This window comes from Alosa alosa, chromosome 1, assembly GCF_017589495.1.
Source record: "Alosa alosa isolate M-15738 ecotype Scorff River chromosome 1, AALO_Geno_1.1, whole genome shotgun sequence".
Lineage (NCBI taxonomy): Eukaryota > Metazoa > Chordata > Actinopteri > Clupeiformes > Clupeidae > Alosa > Alosa alosa.
Genome location: NC_063189.1, coordinates 33,702,174 through 33,722,698, shown reverse-complemented (window position 1 = coordinate 33,722,698; position 20,525 = coordinate 33,702,174). Strand labels below are relative to the sequence as shown.

The 20,525-nt window shown below is 44.2% G+C and overlaps 1 protein-coding gene across 1 annotated transcript in view; it reads left to right on the top strand.

Moving 5' to 3' along the window:
• LOC125308033 (E3 ubiquitin-protein ligase TRIM17-like) overlaps positions 1-7,186 on the top strand; it is a 40,198-nt gene extending 33,012 nt beyond the window's left edge. Inside the window, exons 14-21 of the mRNA XM_048264251.1 lie at positions 2,828-2,881; positions 2,996-3,058; positions 3,387-3,452; positions 3,594-3,668; positions 3,873-3,935; positions 4,274-4,339; positions 6,428-6,487; positions 6,614-7,186. Coding sequence (XP_048120208.1) covers positions 2,828-2,881; positions 2,996-3,058; positions 3,387-3,452; positions 3,594-3,668; positions 3,873-3,935; positions 4,274-4,339; positions 6,428-6,487; positions 6,614-7,110 — 944 coding nt within the window. The 3' untranslated portion in view covers positions 7,111-7,186. The remainder of the gene's footprint in view (positions 1-2,827; positions 2,882-2,995; positions 3,059-3,386; positions 3,453-3,593; positions 3,669-3,872; positions 3,936-4,273; positions 4,340-6,427; positions 6,488-6,613) is intronic.
• The last annotated feature ends 13,339 nt before the right edge of the window (positions 7,187-20,525 follow it).

Below are 20,525 nucleotides of genomic sequence, written 5' to 3'. Positions count from 1 at the left end.
TTGGCTTGCATGTTCGGCCTTATGTCTCACGCGCACCTGAGGCTACTCAGCTACAAGAGAAAGAATTTCCCCTGTTTGTATCTTCACTGCAAGTTGGCCTACCATAACTTACCAACTCTGCACTGTAGACCCTAACTGGCTATTTATATTTTTCTGTGAAATAAGCAAATGTATTTGTTCAACTTTATGAAGCAGAATTACGCATAGGCTACTTGGAACATAATACATTTAACAAAGGACAGATGTATGTTGCTAGTGACAAAATATTAACTTTCAGTGTTTTACGATGTCTTTGTCATGGGGAAGTGTTTTTCCCCATGCATTTATTCTAGGTTACTGTCAGTGACTGACGCGAGAGAAGCGGGGTCTGTGTTGTGTTGCGTTCATTTATTTTCATTGGGCATACCTTGCCGTGCCGTGCCGTCCACAGCTCTTCAGTTCTGACAAAGCCAAAATTACTCCTTTTGAAACAATGAGTGCAGGAAGCGCGTTTGTATGGTTATATTGCTGGACGGGGGGGATCCCAAGCAGCTTTCAGCCATCTACTTTGAGAACATTTCAATTCACCCGACACTAATATATAATATATATATATATAAATATTCAAAATGTTGAAAACTATTTTGGCATAGCCTATAAATCAGTGTTAATTAAAAGGAATGTTAGTTGTAAACAAACGAGCTACTTGGTGAGGCTTGGCCTCACAGATGCACTCGTGCCTTAGACCCTGTCCACACAGAGACGCTTTTTAGGTTAAACGCAGAAGTTTTGCTTCGTCTTGGCCGAGCGTCCAAACGAATCCTGTAAACGCACTGCTCGAAACCTGGTCCCAGAGTGGAGAAATCTGAAACCGTAGCCCGTTTGAGTTCGTTTAGACAGCGAAACCGCACATCCTGCTTGTGTATCGATGATGTCATCGCCATACCTCAGCTGCCCTGGACTTGCACTTATAGTATTGCCTAACAATACTAGTTTTCATACATGACATTACCTATGATTACACTCCGTTAAGATAAATATCACAACTGATGCTGCGCAGCGCCGATAGCTTATGACTTGGTGGACTGAACACTGTTTTTCCCGGTGTTTTTTTATGCATTCTAGCTACTGTCAGTGACGCGAGAGAACTTAAGTTATTAGGAAAGTGCGGTGTAAGTTTAGGCCACATTAATTTGTGCGTAGTGTCATTCATTTATTTTACATGTCTTACAACATATATACATGCATTCACAGTCGAGTGAAATCAGATATAAGCACAAAGACGCTTAGAACTCACGTTAAGCCGATGGTAGTACACTGAATGCGAATGCAGGATTTGATGCAGACTGTTACTAACGAAGGTTTTATAGCAATATTATAAATGTGGCGACAGAATAGCCTAGAACTTGGGTAAGCCTTGCGTTTAGTAGCCTAATTGCGGTGATAGCCAAAACTAATGTGAATCACGGACTATCCTACAACCAAAGAAAGTAAAGGTGATTAGTAGGCCTACCTGCATTAGCCAAATAAAGGACGGGACTGCGCCCTTCACAAACCGTAAAATAAAGTTTATTAGTTTTACAGTTGACTACAGTTGACAGTTCACCATCAGTCCACACAAACAATTCTGGTTTCCTTGCACTAGCCATTTCGCCGTAGCCTATTCTGTCTGTTTTTAAAGCGCAAGTTTGGCAAGTTTTGGTGAATTTCTGTAAAGACAGTGCCACCTATAGGCCTGCGGTATGAAGTAACGTGTTGAGTCGTGTTGAGATGGATCCGTTTGGACGCAAATATTCTTGATACGATTCCAGGGAAGACGGAGGAAAAAAAGATTGGTTTGGTACGTGTGGACTAGGCCTTATATGATGGCAGGAAAAATCTTCACGATAGGCCTATTAACTAACCACCCGTTTCACGTTGGCTGGGGGGAAGGGGGGCCATCAGACATTTGTGCCCAGTTAATCTCGCCCTGCCCCCAACAAATCACACCTTCCCACCTCTGACAGCTTAAAAGAAGTCAAGAGGACTCCTTACTCACAGACCTATTCACAAACCTGCGGCATTTTGCCGTGTTTTGAAAAAATCCTATGCAGCTACAGGAGCTTCCAATCGTGAGGACGTTGGTTAGCTTTACTGCAAACTGCTTTTCACTCTCCATAGATAGCGTTTACAATGTAATGTCAAAGCATCATAAATAGAGATGATAGGCCTACTCTTAGTTATCTCCTTTGCAGCAGATCTAACGTGAACATTATGCTACTCCGTTTGGGGACGCGTCTGCGCTCACGAGAGGGAAAAAGAGCGGCAGGTTCCATCTGGCATGTCATTGTTGATAATTGATATCTTCTTCTTATAAAAAAACTTTTAAAAGGAAATCATGAAGTCAACAGTAGTTCCCACTACTGACCATTTATAAACTGTGAGAGGGCACAGCCATAGGTACAGCACTAGCTATAGCGGAGCGGACAGAAGATCATTGAGAAACGTGAAATATTCTTAAAGCAACAGTGCACAATTTGTTAAACAGCATAAAATTAGCAGTATTTTAAAGCAATTAATATTTTAAAACAAATACTTTTGATGCTAAATGATAGGCTATAAAAAAATTATTTCTGTGTGTGTGTGGCATTGGGGGGGGGTGGGGGTGGGTTGTGCAGCCCGCCGGCCAATTTTCAAACCCCAATGTGGCAAGAGGCGAAATGAGTGGAACAACAGACTGAAGACTTGAGGATATGTCCTGGCCTTTGTAGTCTTGGACTCAGATGTACTGAAGCTTCCTGGGCCTTCCTGGTTAATATTGGCTACATGGACAAATACATACAAAATGACCTTATGTCTTATTTGCCAGGCCTACTGAAGACACAGAGTGAGGAGGTGGAGACTCTGAAAAAGATGATTACAGGTATTGCATGTACTCAGTATAAACGGCACTAGATTATTTATCAAACTTTGTGACACTACAAATTGATTCCTGGTCTAAATGTCTTTTTTACACCAACTCATATCTGTGTGTCAGAGCTGCGAAGTGAACTGGAGACGAATAAGGGAGAAGTGGAGGCACACAAGCAGCAGATTACAGGTAATGCATAGATAGATAGATAGATAGATACTTTATTGATCCCCAGGGGAAATTCAACACATGTATGCATGTATATATGTGTATGCATGTATATATGTGGGTCATTCTGTGCCAAATCAACAGGTTTTAGAAAAAATTCCCGCCTGACCATCTTGAATTTGCTTCAAACTTTAAGTCAATAATGTTATTATACCCAGCAACTTCTGTGCAAAATGTTAAGCTTGTATCTACTTTATTGTCTGAGATATGGAAGCTTTTACACAACGTCCCAACCATTTCTGATTTGGGGTTGTACTTTATAAGACATGTTTTGTTTTTCATGGTCAAGTGGAACTGGACAGGATACAGAGGGACAAAGAGGCAGAGATGGAGCGTCTGAAACAGAAGAGTGAAGGTAAGAGTTCTGGCCAGAGCTGGGATGATCCCACCACACACTCCCCACACACCAAGTATGGTCTCATGTACACAGATCTGATAGTGTATATGTTAGATCTGATGTGTATATGACTCACTCTCTTGAATGTTGTTCCTGAAGCACAAGTTAAAGAGTTGGAAGAAAGACTGATAGCCAGTGGGGCAAAAGTTGACAGATTGAAGCAAGAAAGCACAGGTAGGTTTTAATGCTTACATTATGCTGAATAGAATTTTGAACATGTTTTATTATTTTCAGAAGATCAGAAGTATAATCATAAGATTACAGGTATTGCATGTACTCAGTATAAACGGCACTAGATTATTTATCAAACTTTGTGACACTACAAATTGATTCCTGGTCTAAATGTCTTTTTTACACCAACTCATATCTGTGTGTCAGAGCTGCGAAGTGAACTGGAGACGAATAAGGGAGAAGTGGAGGCACACAAGCAGCAGATTACAGGTAATGCATAGATAGATAGATAAATAGATAGATAGATAGATACTTTATTGATCCCCAGGGGAAAGTCAAGACATGTATGCATGTATATATGTATGCATGTATATATGTGGGTCATTCTGTGCCAAATCAACAGGTTTTAGAAAAAAATCCCGCCTGACCATCTTGAATTTGCTTCAAACTTTAAGTCAATAATGTTATTATACCCAGCAACTTCTGTGCAAAATGTTAAGCTTGTATCTACTTTATTGTCTGAGATATGGAAGCTTTTACACAACGTCCCAACCATTTCTTATTTGGGGTTGTACTTTATAAGACATGTTTTGTTTTTCATGGTCAAGTGGAACTGGAGAGGAAACTGAGGGACAAAGAGGCAGAGATGGAGTGTCTGAAACAGAAGAGTGAAGGTAAGAGTTCTGGCCAGAGCTGGGATGATCCCACCACACACTACCCACACACCAAGTATGGTCTCATGTACACAGATCTGATGGTGTATATGTTAGATCTGATGTGTATATGACTCACTCTGTTGAATGTTGTTCCTGAAGCACAAGTTAAAGAGTTGGAAGAAAGACTGATAGCCAGTGGGGCAAAAGTTGACAGATTGAAGCAAGAAAGCACAGTTAGGTTTTAATGCTTACATTATGCTGAATAGAATTTTGAACATGTTTTATTATTTTCAGAAGATCAGAAGTATAATCATAAGATTACAGGTATTGCATGTACTCAGTATAAACGGCACTAGATTATTTATCAAACTTTGTGACACTACAAATTGACTCCTGGTCTAAATGTCTTTTTTACACCAACCCATATCTGTGTGTCAGAGCTGCAAAGTGAACTGGATAAGAATAAGGGAGAAGTGAAGGCACACAAGCAGCTTGTCTTTTACTACTAGTCACAAATTAGATCAACATAAATGAGCTGTATTGAGCCACAGTAAAATAAAGAAAGTGCCTTATTGTTCTCATATCTGTGTGTCAGAGCGACAGAGTACTAGAAATCTTACTTTAAGATTTCGAACCTGGGTCCCCATGGGCACTAGGACCCGTATGGTATAAGCGCTGTAGTCTGTTGTGCCACAGCGCCCCTGCAATATCAGAGTTTACACTGCGTTCCAAATTATTATGCAAATTAGATTTCTCTCAGATTTTCCTAAATAGTTGATGCAAATGACTGTCCGTCTCATTTTCAAGTCATCAACCGTCAGAGTATAATTCAAATTTTTATTGAACAAACCTCTCAATGATAAGTATTTAAAAAAAAAAAAATTGTTCCAAATTTGAACAATTTGAATGTGAACTGCCTCCCAGCCTCATAGATCTTTTGCTTGATGATGCTCCAAAGGTTCTCAATAGAGTTGAGGTCAGGGGAAGATGGGGGCCACACCATGTGTTTCTCTCCTTTTATGCCCGTAGCAGCCAGTGACCCAGATGTCTTCTTTGCACCATGAGATGGTGCATTGGCATAAAGATGATTTTGCTACAGAAGGCACGGTTCTTCTTTTTGTACCACAGAAGATCCCCATGATTCCGGCCCAAAACATGACTCCGCCACCTCCTTGCTGACGTCCCAGCCTTGTTGGGTCATGGTGGTCATTCACCAACCATCCATTACTCCATCCATCTGGACCATCTAGGGTTGCACGGCACTCATCCGTAAACAAAACTGTTTGAAAATTAGTCTTCATGTATTCCTGAGCCCACTGCAACCGTTTCTGCTTGTGAGCATTGTTTAGGGGTGGCCGAATAGTAGGTTTATGCACCCTTGCAAACTTTTTGAGGATCCTACATCTTGACGTTTGCGGGACTCTAGAGGCACCAGCGGCTTCAAATACCTGTTTGCTATGAATTTGTCTGGCACAAACCTTCCTTATTATGCCTTTGTCTGCACAAACCCGCCTGTGCTCTGAATCAGCGACAGATTTCTTCACAGTACGATGATCACACATAAGTTTTCGGGAAATATCCAATGTTTTCAAACCTTTTCCAAGGTGACAATTTCACGACTTTCAGCAGCAGAGCAATCCTTTTTCTTTCCCATATTGCTTGAAACCTGTGGCATGCTTAATAATGTGGAACATCCTTCTTAAGTAGTTTTCCTTTGATTGGGCTCACCTGGCAAACTAATTATCACAGGTGTCTGTTCTATTGGAGTACTATGAACGCCTTCACTCATGGAGGCCTTTTATGTTTTGATGGGAAGCTTTTTGGCAGACCATGTTTTCCCTTGTTGAAGTAGTGCTCCTTTCCCTTGGTGCAGTGCAACGGTGATGTACTACAGTACATGGAAAGAGTTTGGGGTGAACCAGAAATTTGACTGCATTTGTTACATGAGTGTTTTTACAGCTTAGGAGGTTTCTGGGTACCTGTAAGTCTTCCACAGGTTAGAAATAGCAAGTTAAAATATTAAGCCAATAAATTCACACAATTTGTGCTTTCAGATTACAACTTTCAGTTGACTCTTCATATTTATCTGATTTCTTGACTTTCCAGGTGCCTTCCCTCAGAATCATGCACTACTACTGACCTGGGACAAATTGAAAGGTTTTAAAGGTAAATATGCAGAATTCATAAACATTTTTACATTTGAATGATATCAAATAGGATCTTAAGTTTAAACAGATGAAAGGTTTGTGTGCTGTGTGAAATATGAATATTTCTCTCTGTCTCTCTATACAGAAAGCCCCAACATGGATGAAGCCAGTGTACAGGGCAACTTAAGAGCAAAAGGAAAAAGAGTGCAATGTGTTAAACCAAACCGTGATCAACCACTAAATACTTACCATTTCATTCTTTGTAAAGACCCATTCAGTTCAGGACAACACTACTGGGAAATGAGGATAGAAAATAAACTATCCTGGTTTGTAGGGGTTTGCATTGACACACTGAGAGGACAGGAAGGAGTACCTTTAACTCTTCAGAATGGCTGCTGGCTTCTCTGTTATGACGAAGACAAGGGTTTCTTTGTTAACACTGAACCGATAACTCCACTCCAGGTGACCATTTCATTCAAAATACTAGGAGTGTTTTTAGACTGTTTTGGGCATTCTTTGACCTTCTATGATGCTGAGTCCCATTCATTGCTCTACACTTTCCATGATGTGAGATCAGCTCACCCACTGGTCCCTGTGCTTAGCCCTGGAGTTAGAGACAACAAACATATACTAATCCTCTAGCCATACTCTAGTAATGCTCTAATGATAAAGATGTGGATTATTGAATGAAGAAAACAAATTAAATGTGATAATCAAAGTGTCTGTGAGCATTCATTTCAAAGGTTCTTTAGAATTTCACAAATGTTTGTAATGGTCTGTTTTTGTGTTGGAAAATAAAAGGCCTCCTCATGGCATTCAAAGTCTTCACCCATCTAAAATATAGCAATGGTTCCCAAACTTCTCATGGCATGCCCCACTTTCACAATGTGTAAAGTATTTTTTGTATTTTATTTGATCAGAACTTTAAATATGGCCAAATCAAGTACAATTTTATGATTGGATATGTATCATTCCATTCTATGAATTAGTTCATGTTCATCACCAAATAAGTTAGACTAGTTACAAATCAATGGTCTGCGCTCAGGTCAGTGTGCTGACAGAGCTCTGCCATACTTATTTTGACCAGCACCCCTGCAAATACTGTATAGACCCTTTCAACAATAAAAACAAAAACAATGCTTGAACGTTCTATTTGGGCCCCAATCTACTTCCTCTGCATTAAGATAACATATGGAATGTTAAAAAGGAAGTCTTGTAGGGCCAACTATGATGCTGATAATGGAACTCTCTTGAAAGGGTCCATACACACACTTCCCCTTCCCTCTATGAACCCACTTACAATCAAACAGTCCCACTCTGCCTCTGCCGCACGCTCAGGGTGCACTGACATGCATGCTGTACCCAAAGCATCTTGCCTGGCTGATTTGTAACTATAAAACTCATTTGTGAAATTACACAAACAACTTTTAGTATTATCCATGTCCTTCATTAACAAACCATTCCACGGTTACTACATACAGTATGTCTTTCAATTACGAGTCTATTTTGCAGTTACAAATCTCTGCTGTGTGTATGGATAATTTCTACAGAGCTACAAACACTTCGAGACAAATTTGACACTTCCTGGTTGAAAAGCAAATCCACTCAGCACATCTGTCTTCGGGAGGATTCCCGTCTGGTTGTTAGTGTTAGTAGTCACCCCACCCGGTCTCAAACCCGGGTCTCCAGGGTGCCAAATCTGCAGCTTGATCACAGCTTGAGCCAAACCAGCAGCTTGAGCCAGGGTCTTTGGTATGGCAGTCAGAGTGCATACTTAACTACAGTCACAGCACCCCGTCACGGTCACAATCACCAGTGATTATACTGAACCATATGATCACATCAAAATCACTATTTTTAAAACACTAAGAAGGCTCGACACAACATGAAACTTTGTTAGACGTATCACCAGGGACGTATCATCTCTACACATGAACTTGACCCTTTAGAACATTGTTTGTGTACACAGAGTTTACTAAAAAGAAAGATTTTGACAACTCACTTTGGCAGTTGTTTTCTCCGCACGCCGCCATTTTCCTGCCCTAAAGCATAGATGCCATAGTTATTCTATTTGGTTTGCAAAACAGGTGTTGGCTCATGTGTATGGGCAAGCAATTCTCTAACTCTTAAATGAACGTTTGATGGTTTGCTGGAGCTGTGTTTTGGATGAGATGTATGTCCATTTACAGGGGAGTTGATAAGCTCTTTCTGACTAGCTGGGTTTTCTGTATGAAATGATATATTGGGTCATTTGGACCAGGTTTATTGTTCTGCTACTGGGTGCTTGGCTGATAAGAAATGTATTTATGCAAACACACACAGAAATTAGCTGTCTCTAGTCCACCTGGGTCCTTAGATCACACATCCCTTTCTTTCCCCAACCTCACCATATACCACCTTCTCTATTGCAGCTGCACACATATGACAGTGCTAAAGAGTAAAGTACCACAGTGATTACAGAATAATGCCTTTACCAGCCTGGCAGCTTCTGAAGGCTGAGAAATGAAAATAAAGATTTCTGTGTGTGCAGATTCACCTCGGAGTCCAACCTGCCCACTCTGAGGGTGTACGACAGTATGAGTGATATATAAACTTTTTTTTTTTTTTTTTACACACTTGTACATCAACTGTACACACACTGCACATTTTATTATCTCTTGCTACTTATTAAAATATTTCTTGATCTTTCTTTCTTCACACTTACACAGAAAAAGCTGAACACCAAACGAAGTTTCACTACATGCTTTACGTTAGTATTGCTATGTATGTGACCTCCTTGTTTCCTAGTGTGCTGGCGGGGCTGGGCCCATCTCAGGTGGTGCTGGTGGACCAGCTGCAGGCCAACCTGCCTGAGCTGTGTTTCATTATGTTCTGTCTCTATCTAGACTATACATAATGGACGATTAAAGCAGTCTTTGCAGCGTGTGCGGTGTAACCTCTAAATCAGTCCCCCGAACAACAGTACTTAAATAAACAATCCTATTGTTACATCTTTCTTTTTCCAAGTTAGTCTCTTTCCCTGAATGTAGGTATTCTAGTGTAACACACTTTTACCATATGCTCTGCTCATTTACAACAGATCTAACAACATAAGCAATACTAAATCAACAGGTTCAAAACATCAGCTTTCCCACAAGTGCAACACATTTCCATTTCTCCATCTTTTTTTTTTCATAGTCCATACTCTAATCACTGAGAATAGTCTGTCAGGTAGTGGGGCCTGACAACTTGTCGACCTGACCTGGTGACCGTCTCTTGGTTCGCTGGGCCACCTGAGTCACTGTTGGTGTGGGTGTGTTTTGTGTTAGTGTGCGCTTGGTGAGATTGTGTCTGAGGTGGCGACGATTTCATCTCAAAACACCTCCTGACTCTAACTCCACCTCATATGATCTATGGCTCACCTGTTGGACCACTTTCGCTGGTCTCCAGCCCTTGTGTGTGTCACAGGGCTGTACTCTCACACTGTCCCCTCTTTCCAGAGTGTCCATGTCTTTTGCTGTGCGGTTGTAGTACTTTTCCTGTCTCTGTCTGTTGTATTTCAGTCCCTGTTCGTTGTGTGTTACCTCTGGCTTCAGCAGAGTGTCCTTTGTGGGAAGCAGGGTCCTGGTCCTCCTGCTTAGGAGTCTCTGTGCCGGGCTTGTGTTGAGGCCCTGGCTCGGTGTGTTGCGATGATCCAGCATGGCCAAGTACGGATCCTGTCTCGCTGCTGCAGCCTTCAGCATCAGGCGCTTGGCTGTCTTCACCGATGACTCCGCCTTCCCGTTACTCTGCGGGTATCCCGGCAACGATGTCCTGTGTTCAAAGCCCCACTATTGGCTGAAGTGCTGAAACTCTAGTGATGCATATTGGGGTCCGTTATCTGAGATAACAATGTCCGGAATCCCCTGTCGGGCAAAGTGGGCCTTGAGTTTTTTGATCACTGTGTTACTTTTAGTGTCAGGCAGATAATCAACCTCCCAAAAGTTTGAATAATAGTCTACTGTTATCAGATAGTCTTTATTGTGAAAGGAGAAAAGGTCTGTTCCTACCTTGGCCCATGGTCTGTTTGCCATGTCATGTGGGTGTAGTGTCTCTCTTTGTTGCTTTGGGTCCACGGACCTACATATGTCGCATTTGGAGATGAAGGTCTTGATCTCCTCATTCATTCCAAGCCAGTATACACACTCCCTCGCTCGCCTCAGACATCCTTCTACTCCCAGGTGAGAGGAGTGGATCCTGTGAGTGATGTCCACCCTGAGTGCGTCAGGTATTACGGCTCTGTCCCCTCGGAACACTATGCCATCCTGGAAACTCAGTTCCTCTGGTGCTCTCTGGTAAGTATGCTCTACTCAGCGTGTCTGCAAGTAACATATCCCTGCCTGGAACATAGGTCACACTAATATCATACTGCTGCAGCCTGAGTAGCATTCTCTGCAGTCTCTTAGGTGCACTAAGTAAGGGCTTGCTGTGTATATTCTCTAGAGGCTTGTGGTCACTTTGTACTGTGACCTCTCTACCATAAGTATACTGATGGAACTTTTCCATCCCAAACACGATGGCTAAACATTCTTTCTCTATTTGGGCATAGCCCTTTTCAGTTGGTGTGAGTGCCCTACTGCCAAATGCTACCGGTTTACCTTTCTGTGTCAGGGCGGCCCCTAGTCTTGTGTCAGATGCATCACACTGAAGTGTCAAATCCTCTTCCTTGTTGTAGTACTGTAGGACTGGTGCTTTAGCGATTTTGTCTTTCAGCCTTTGAAACGCCCCTTCTTGGATGTCTGTCCATTCCCACATGTCTCCTTGCGCGTGAGTTGTCTCAGAATCTTACAGTCATCTGAGAGGTGGTCATAGAAAGAGTGACCATCCCAACTACAGTAGTCTCTGCACCCCTTTTACGTCTGTTGGTCTTGGCATCTCTCTGATTGCCCGTACTTTCTCCGGGTCAATCCTCAGTCCATCGGCCGTGAGCAGATGACCAATGTAGGGTACCTCTTTTTGTCTGAGCTTGAATTTGTCCGCGTTCAGCTTGATGTTGCGCTCTCTGCACCTGCTTAGAAAGATTCTGACTTTCTCGTCATGGTCCTTTTCTGCCTCCTCTTGTGTTGCTCCTTCCCCCGTGATTAACACATCATCTACTATGATGTAGACTCCTGGGAGGCCCTCCAGGGCCTGCATGAGCTTTCTTTGGAACACTTCCGGTGCTGGGCTTATTCCCATTGGCATCCTTAGCCAACGGAAGCGACCAAATAGGGTGGCAAATGTGGTGGGGTAGCTCGACTCTTCTTCTAGTTTGACGTGCCAGAAGCCTTGCTTCACGTCGCAGACTGTGAACACCTTTGCCTTTGACATCTCCGGCAGGATGTCATCTATAGTTGGGAGTGGATAGTGACTACTTTTTAGTGCCCGATTCAGAGGTTTTGGGTCTATACAGATCCTCAGCTTCCCATTAGGTTTTCTCACTGCAACCATGCTACTGATCCAGTCAGTGCTGCGTTCCACTGGTGTGATTATCCCTCTTCTCTCTAGATCTTTGAGTTCCTCTTGTAGAGGTGTCATCATAGCTACAGGCATTCTGCGTTTTGGCAGTTTCATTGGTGGTACTCTGTCATCTATCTCTATTTTATATTCACCCTCCATGCAGCCATCTCCGGTGAACACATCATCAAACTCTTCCTTTATTTTGTCTATGGTCACTGTGACGGTCTAGCTACGACCGCACATGACTGGTGAACTGTCAGCACTCGTCCTCTACACATCAGCTGATATTTGTGCAGACACACAACACACACTCGTACATGGGCCATTGCTATGTGGCTAGCACTTTTAAGATGTGTAAGAAACAACACAACAGCAATGGTGGCACATTTATTGTTTGTCTGAATTAGACACAAGTTTGAATGTTTGTCAACCGATAGCTACCGATTCGCGTTCATGGCGTTCTCTCGTTCCAGCTTCTGAAGGTCCGGTGGCAAAGGAGGGCCGACTGGATCGCATGGACTGTTTATTGTTTCCGGGCGGTATTGGACCGTTCCATTAGGTTAATTGATTGTGGGGTATTTCGAGACGGAACTGATCAAGCCGCATCGACGATTAGCCTTTCCACATGTAACTAAGTTAATTATTTAACAATGTATTTAGCTCATTTTGCTAGTGACCTATGATGTATATTTATGCTTGTGGCCCAGGGTCTATCTTGTCTATTGTGTGTTAATTGATTGTTTAGTGTTTACCTGTCTATGTTAAATGGTGCTGGCTGCCAGGTATATGTTCCCCTCTGTCTAGTCTGATGTTAGTCTTGTCTGGCCTATGTGATGTGTAGGGTACTGTGAGTACTATGACTGTTGCAATGCTGCTGTATTTTGATTAGAAGCTAAAGCAGTTTTTTCATACTGTTTCGATCTCACAAGATTAGATGCTAAAGCAGATTTTTCATACTGGTTCAATATTCTGGGGTTTCTGACCTTAACCTTACATGTACCCAGAGGAGTCAACTTGGTCTTGTTATACATCACTAGCACTTTCTCAGTGTGCTCTAACTGTGTATCTGGGTTTAGTAGGTTGATGGGGATGATATTACAGGTGGCCCCACAGTCTATCTGGAAGTGAACTAACTTTTCCCCAATCTTCATTCCTGCAAAGAGCTGCTGGCCCTGACTGTGGCTGTCTTTAACCTGGTTTACAGTTTCATCCTCTCTATTTACTTCAGTTATACAGTTGACATCCTCATATGAGTCACTGTCACTAGTCTGCTCTGTAACTGCATCTCAAGCCCGCGAAAACAACAGGTCTCATCCAGGTCCGCTTGCTGAGCCCACCACTGCTCAGCTCACGCCCACCAGGGAGGAGCCAAGAGAGCGGGTTGAGCAAACACCACTCTCCACTCAGAGAGCGCGGCCCTCTGTAGAGACAAGGCAAGCCGTAAATGAACTCTGCACTCGTAGCTGTGAGGGGCTGAGTGAAGCACAGGGTAGCCAGGTGCAGAGACTACTAGCAGCGTACACCGACATCTTCACCGCAAGAGATGAGGACTGTACCCGAACGAGCCTGGTCCAACGCGATATCGACACCGGAACTGCCTGGCCCATCCGACTTTCAGGACGAAAGACTCCTACCCGCTCCCCCGCATTGACGATGCGCTGGACAGCATTGCCGGCTCCTGCTGGTTTAGCTCGCTGGACTTATTCAGTGGCTACTGGCAGATTGAGCTAGCCCCGGAAGCTCGGCCGAAGACAGCGTTTACCATCGGGCAAGGGCAGTTCCGGGTACTTCCGTCGGCCTTGCAACGGGCCAGCGAACTTTGAGCGGTTGCTGGAGCGTGTCCTGGCGGGCATTCCACGAACATGCTGCGTGGTTTACCTGGACGACATCCTGTGTCATGCAACAGACTTCACCGGTGCCATAGGACATCTGGAGAAGGTGTTCGACGCCATACGGGGTGCTGGGCTCAAACTGCACCCGAAAAAGTGCCACCTGTTTCTGGGCCATGTCGTGGGGGCCGCCGGAGTGGCCACCAACCCAGCTAAGGTGGAGACGGTGAGACGTTGGCCTGTTCCGCGCGATGGTGCGGAGCTTCCTGGGCCTGGCGTCATATTACCGGCGTTTCATCCGGGACTTTGCTACAGTCGCCAGCCCGCTGCATCGATTGACGCACAAAGACCAGCTCAGCTGAGGCCCCAGTGCTCGCTTTCCCTGACCCTCAACTGCCGTTCATCCTGGACAACGATGCCAGCGACGTGGGCGTCGGCGCCGTCCTCTCTCAAGCAGGCGAGCAGGCAAGCAAGTGGTTGCATACTTCAGCCGCTCACTGGACCGAGCGGAGAAGAATTACTGCGTGACCCGCAGAGAACTGTTGGCTGTGGTGGTGCCAGTGCGCCATTTCCGAACCTACCTCTATGGCAAACGGTTCCTGCTGAGAACGGACCATGCATCTGGCTGCTGAACTTCAAAGTTCGCTCGCTGGCTGGAGGCGCTCCAGGACTACGACATGGAGATTCGACACCGGGCGGGTCGGCTTCACGGCAACGCGGACGCCCTGTCCAGGCGTCCGTGTGCAGCAGACCAGTGGCAGCACTGCCACCGGAGGGAGGAGAGGAGCCTGGCCGCGGCTCAACCGGAGCCCGCTCGTCGGCTACAGGCTGCATCACCGCTGGCAGAGAGAGAGAGAGTCGCTGTTTTCAACGCTCGCCAACAGCACGCCAGTGAGGGGGCCAACCCTCGCCAGCAGCACGCCAGCGAGAGACTCAACGCTCGCCAGCGCCGCGCCATCAAGAGAGCCACCGCTCGCCAGCTATAGACATTGGCGAGCTCCCGATAGACAATCTGACATTTTCCAGTTGCTGATTCCTGCTGGATTACGAGCCCGTGTACTGGAACAGGTACATGGGGCAGTGGGGGCAGCTCATTTCGGCATTGCAAAAACTCTTCGTCGGCTGAGAAGCCACTTCTATTGCCCGGGATGCAGGCTGGACGTTGAACTGCATGTTCACTGCTGTGACGCCTGCACAGCGAAGAAGGGCCCGGCGCTTCGCCAAGACGCTGCAGCAATACGCAGTCGGGGCTCCCATGTAGCGGGTAGCCGTCGATATCATGGGCCCACTGCCAGTCACAGAGCGGGGAAATTGTTACGTGCTCGTAGCTATGGACTATTTCACTAAGTGGCCGGAGGCGTATGCAGTGCCAGATCAGAGCGCCCAGACGACAGCGGACAGACTGGTCACTGACGATGGGCATCCGTAAAACGAGAACGACACCTCTGCATCCACAAAGCGACGGGCTAGTGGAACGGTTTAATCGGACGCTAGCAGTGCAGCTGGCCATATTGGCCGACCGCCGACAAAAGGACTGGGACTTACACTTGCCCCTGGTGCTCTGGGCATATCGCACAGCGGTGCAAGAGTCAACGAAATGCACACCAGCAGCTCTGATGTTCGGGCGAGAGCTACGCACGCTGGTGGACTTGGTGTTCGGTTCGCCTCCGGAAGCGAAGATTGGAGGTAAGCCAGGGCTAGAATATTACAAGCAGCTACGCGAGAGACTGAAAGGAGTAAATAGATAGATAGATAGATAGATAGATACTTTATTGATCCTCAAGGGGAAATTCAAGGGTCTCAGTAGCATACAGACATAACACACAACATGCACTTACAGCAGAAATGGTAAACATAAGTATAAGTATAAACATATAACTAAACTCCACTGTACAATAAAGACAGTAGAAGATAAGACAGATAAGAAAACTAACAAAACTAAATACACTATATCAGTTAAATTAAGAAAGTCCAATGTGCTTGAGGGTGATCAAGCATAAGACGCTTGTAGTGACAGGGCCAGGACTGGTGAGGTGCTAAAGGGAGTGAGTGTTATGGTGAAGGTGCAAACAGTAGTCCAACCATAGTCCTTAGTTATGTGTGCCTGGCAAGGTACTCAAGAGAGTGAGTGTCATGGTGAAGGTGCAAAAAGTAGTCCAACATTAGTCCAACAGTGCAACAGTGCAAGAGTAAGGTCTAGAGACCAGCATAAATAATATAGACAAATAGGAGAGTAAAGTGTAATGTTGACAAGGTAAAATAAAAAACTATTTCAGTGCAAGAACAGGTTGAGGTAAAAGGGTTATAGCCATTCATTCATTCAGTATTGTATCAGAAGCCTGACCGCAGCCATTGATCATGTGTGCTAATATAGCATGAAAAACAGTGTAGCAGTGTAGCAGTAAAACAGTAGTGAAAACATTAGGCTGTGTACAATAGTAAAACAGTAATAAAACAGTCATAAGCAGTAGTAGTGGGCAGTCAGTAATCAAAAAACATGGACATGGAGAGGGTGGAGAGGCAGACAGACTAAGCAGAGAAGTCTATCTCTCCTCTTCCCTTTAGTGAGGCATTGAACAGTTCAATGGCCCTAGGAACAAATGACTTCCTCAGCCATTCAGTTGTGCATGGCAGTGAGCGAAGTCTCCAGCTGATCAAGCTCTTTTGGTTTTTGATAGTGCTGTAGAGCGGATGACATTCATTGTCCAAGATGTTGATCAGTTTGTTTAGGGTCCTTTTGTCAGATATTGAAGTGATGCACTCCAGTTCAGCTCCCACTACAGAGCCAGCCTTCCTTACCAGCCTGTCAAGTCGCCCAGCATCCTTCTTCTTTGTGCTTCCTCCCCAGCATACCACTGCATAGAAGAGGGCGCTGGCCACAACAGACTGATAGAACATCCTGAGGGAGCTTGCTGCACATTGAAGGACCGCAGCCTCCTCAGGAAGTACAGCCTGCTCTGTCCTTTCTTGTAGAGTGCATCAGTGTTGGCTGACCAGTCCAGTTTATTGTCCAGGTGGAGACCCAGATACTTGTAGGTGCTTACCACCTCCACATTGACCCCATCAATGGAGACTGGTAGCAGAGCGGGCTTAGACCTTCGGAAATCCACCACCATCTCCTTGGTCTGAAGTGTTTAGTTGAAGGTGATTGAGTTTGCACCACTGCACAATGAGTACACGAGTTGGCCAGGCAGGCTATGAGTGAAGCTGGAATACGTCAAAAGCGAGCTTACGATACTGTGATCCTGTCGTGGCCAGGAGTTCCAAACCGGCGATAAAGTACTGCCCGGAGAGAAGAAAGGCATTTCCCCGAAACTCACTAGCCAGAGGGTCGGGCCGTGCGATATCTTAGAGAAGCTGTCTGACGTGGTCTATCGTGTGAGACTGATTAAGCGTCGGAGAGTTGTGGCTCTCCAACGTAATCGACTGGCCCCGTATCGACCCCCTGGCCTCAGCTGAGGGTTGTGGAGACTTGGACACTGATTCTGTGGACCTCGGTGACAATGGAGCTGTGGCTCTAACACCGGTCACCATGCAGCCATCCCTGAAAGTCACCGCCGCGACAACGGGGCGCCCACAACGCCAGTGTCGCGTCCCAGCCAGGCTCATGGACTGACGTAGGGTAAGACTTGAGTCAAGGGACATAGACTAAGTCTCGGGGGGGCTGTGTAGTGAACCGAGCCTAGCTGGTTCATGACTGAACTCCCATAGTGCTGTGCAGTGTATGTGTGTGTGTGTGTAATGTTGGTTTTAGTGAGAGTAATTGCGTTTACCTTGTCATGTATGTGTTAGCTGGTATAGTCTTTCTTTATGTTGTACCTCATGTGTTTACCCCGTGTTGTATGTGACTACCCTGTTGGTGTATCATGCTTGTTTAATTGACCTCCCTTGTGTCGCCTGTGTAATGACGTTTGTGTGTTTTGGTGCGTAACCAATAAAACCATTCTGAGACAACTTTGCAGTTTGTTACAATACTTTGGGTGTCCTTTCTCTCTAATGAGCATTAATAATGGCACAGTATTTTGCTGATTAGCCATGTTATCAATCACCTGTAGTAGCCTATGTCTCATGGAAATGTACCCTATGTCTCATGTCTCATTGAGGACAGTTAGGGGTGTGAGGATTTACACATTCTGCATCCCAGATAGCAAAATCAGATTGCCAGATAGCGGACCGCTGGTATGCTGCTGGTGGCGTGCCACTTGTGGTCCGCCGTTGGACCACCATCTCTTTAAATTTAACTTGTCATGAATATTAAGAAAAGTTAATAAAATTATATATGGAGTATAACTGAACAAATGAAAAAGATTTTAGACCAATAGTGGCAAAATATTGGGCAATTTGTCTGCAACCCGACAGCGGACCACCAGAGAACCGATGAGCAAAATGCCAGCGGACTGCCAGCTATGCCCCATCGACAGTGGTCCGCCAGCCTCTTGCAATCTGGGATGCTAGCTCAGTTCAACTCCATTACATATGGCTTGGCAATATTAAAGGAATGCTCTGGAATAATAATAAAAAAAACCTGGGGTCTATTTATGGTTGATAATCGGTTCAATTTTTTCTTTGAGAGCAAAATTATGTTGATCGGAGGAGTTTTGAGCAAGACCGTTATAGGCTGGCGCACATGACAGAATTCCCCCTGTTATGAGTCAGTGTGTTCCATCAAAATGAAGCCATTAATTTATGGTAAACATTACATATTGTTGTTTTAACATTTAAGCCATTTTTTAACATCATAACACGGTGATATGATTATACACACACACACACGTGGTGTGCTGTGTGTGCGTGTGTGTGTTAACCTAGCATTCATGGGCTTCGGAAAAAAACGTTATAGCCTTGCAAATAGTTGGCTGTGTATATGGGTAGCCTATGTAAAACTCTTGCTGGCCTCTTGCTTAGGTTTCTGCTACTTACTTAATGTGTTGTCCCAAGTATACACTGAGTGTTACCTGCTCTGTTCTCTCCCTCCATCCTCCACTGTGCCTGTTCTGCTTATCCAGGACCAAGGATGCAGAGGACAAGAAGGGTGTGGCGATATATGACTGGAATGGTCAGATAAGATAATTTTTTATGTTTGAGGTCCACACAATGGGGCCCTTACACAAATGGAGTTGTGTTGATCCAGCATCTTCCACACCTCCCATAACACTCCTGACTCCAGCCAAATGTGTTGCATCCTCCTTACCAGATACATAGATAGATAGATAGATAGATAGATAGATAGATACTTTATTGATCCCCAAGGGGAAATTCAAGAATGTCACCATGTCCCTCTTAGAGGTGTACAGAGTATATGGAGAGCTATCCATCCCTTCCACATTGTGTCTTTTGTGTAGTTCACACACAATTGTTGTTTAAACTTTGGATACTGAAATCTTTTTTTTATTTTTGGAAACCTAAATTAGTGTCAGACCTCCTTTTTTATGTTGCAGTGTCACCATACCTTCCTCCCAGTCTTTTTTGCATTTGTTCTTGTTCTTGTTTTAAACACATATTGAAAACTTAATAAAAATTCTATTGAAAATCTAACATGTACAGTATCAGTCATCCTTTTCATGCTGTAGTCTCACCAGGCGGCTGAAATATAAGTTAGGCTATAAGTATTTTATTGAAAAAGTTGATTGCTTATTGCTAACAGCTTACATTTTAAAAGTTTCATCAATGCATTAAATCTGTTCAGTTCTTTTAGAGAAATAGCATAAAGGTGGCCTTGGTAGTAACATTTTAAGACCAGCCATAAACATGTCAAAAACACATAGGCTAAATAAGAATCAATAACAACTTAAATGTGAAAAGTTTGATCAATACTGCAAGACACCCACTGTTTCAATAACACACTAAGCCTACTGAATACTATTTATATATTTGATAGACGTTTATTGCTAGTCTTACAATGATCAAAGCTGTAGATTGGGGCTGGGCACCTTCATCTTCATCTCACCAAACGAACTGAGAAGGACACTGGATCTAATGTCCACACACAAAGGGATACAAAATTCATAGCCTACATTTGGACAATGTAAGTAAAGTATATAGCGTGATACAGGCAAATGTAGGAATCCAATAACAGCTTATGTCCAGCAAGGAAACAAACGTCCAATGTTAGAACTACCAAAGAACATATTTTAGATCGATGTTGCAGACCAATTATACTCGCAATATGTAATTGACACTATAATGTAAGCATGATAACACGTAATAACACTCGTTTTTGTTTTGTTGTAATGTTTCCCGTCTAATAACGCACTTGCTGCTGTCTATCCCATTGAAATAACACTACACGCAAAGAGCTGTTTGGAACTGTTGAAGCGTACGTGAACCACGTGAGGCGTGGCGGCGACTTCAAAGAGTGTCGCAACTCTCTTTTTCTATGGCTCTGGATTTTGCTAACAGAGTTGCCCGGTTAGGGGCTCGTCATCACTTTTGTCGTCACGTTGTAGTTCGTTTGTAGTCCATGTGGCCTTTCATGTCCTTTCAACAGTTTTAATGTGAACTTGGGAATTTGCCGTTTCCGTCACTTAAAAGCTGCAAATCTTTCTTTCACGAGCGTCTTACACTATATTTTAAGCAAATACAGTTGTTTGTTTAGGATAAGTGAGTGTATGTTTTAACCTTTGTTGTTTGTCACACATTCCTATGGCAAAGCACATGAACACTTGCTGTCGGTAAAACAAAGTAGCCATGGGGGCGGTGCTTGTCATTCCGAGGTGCCCTGTATCAGAGCCCGTTTTTAGACATTCTCTGCCTGAATCAGAGAATGTCTAA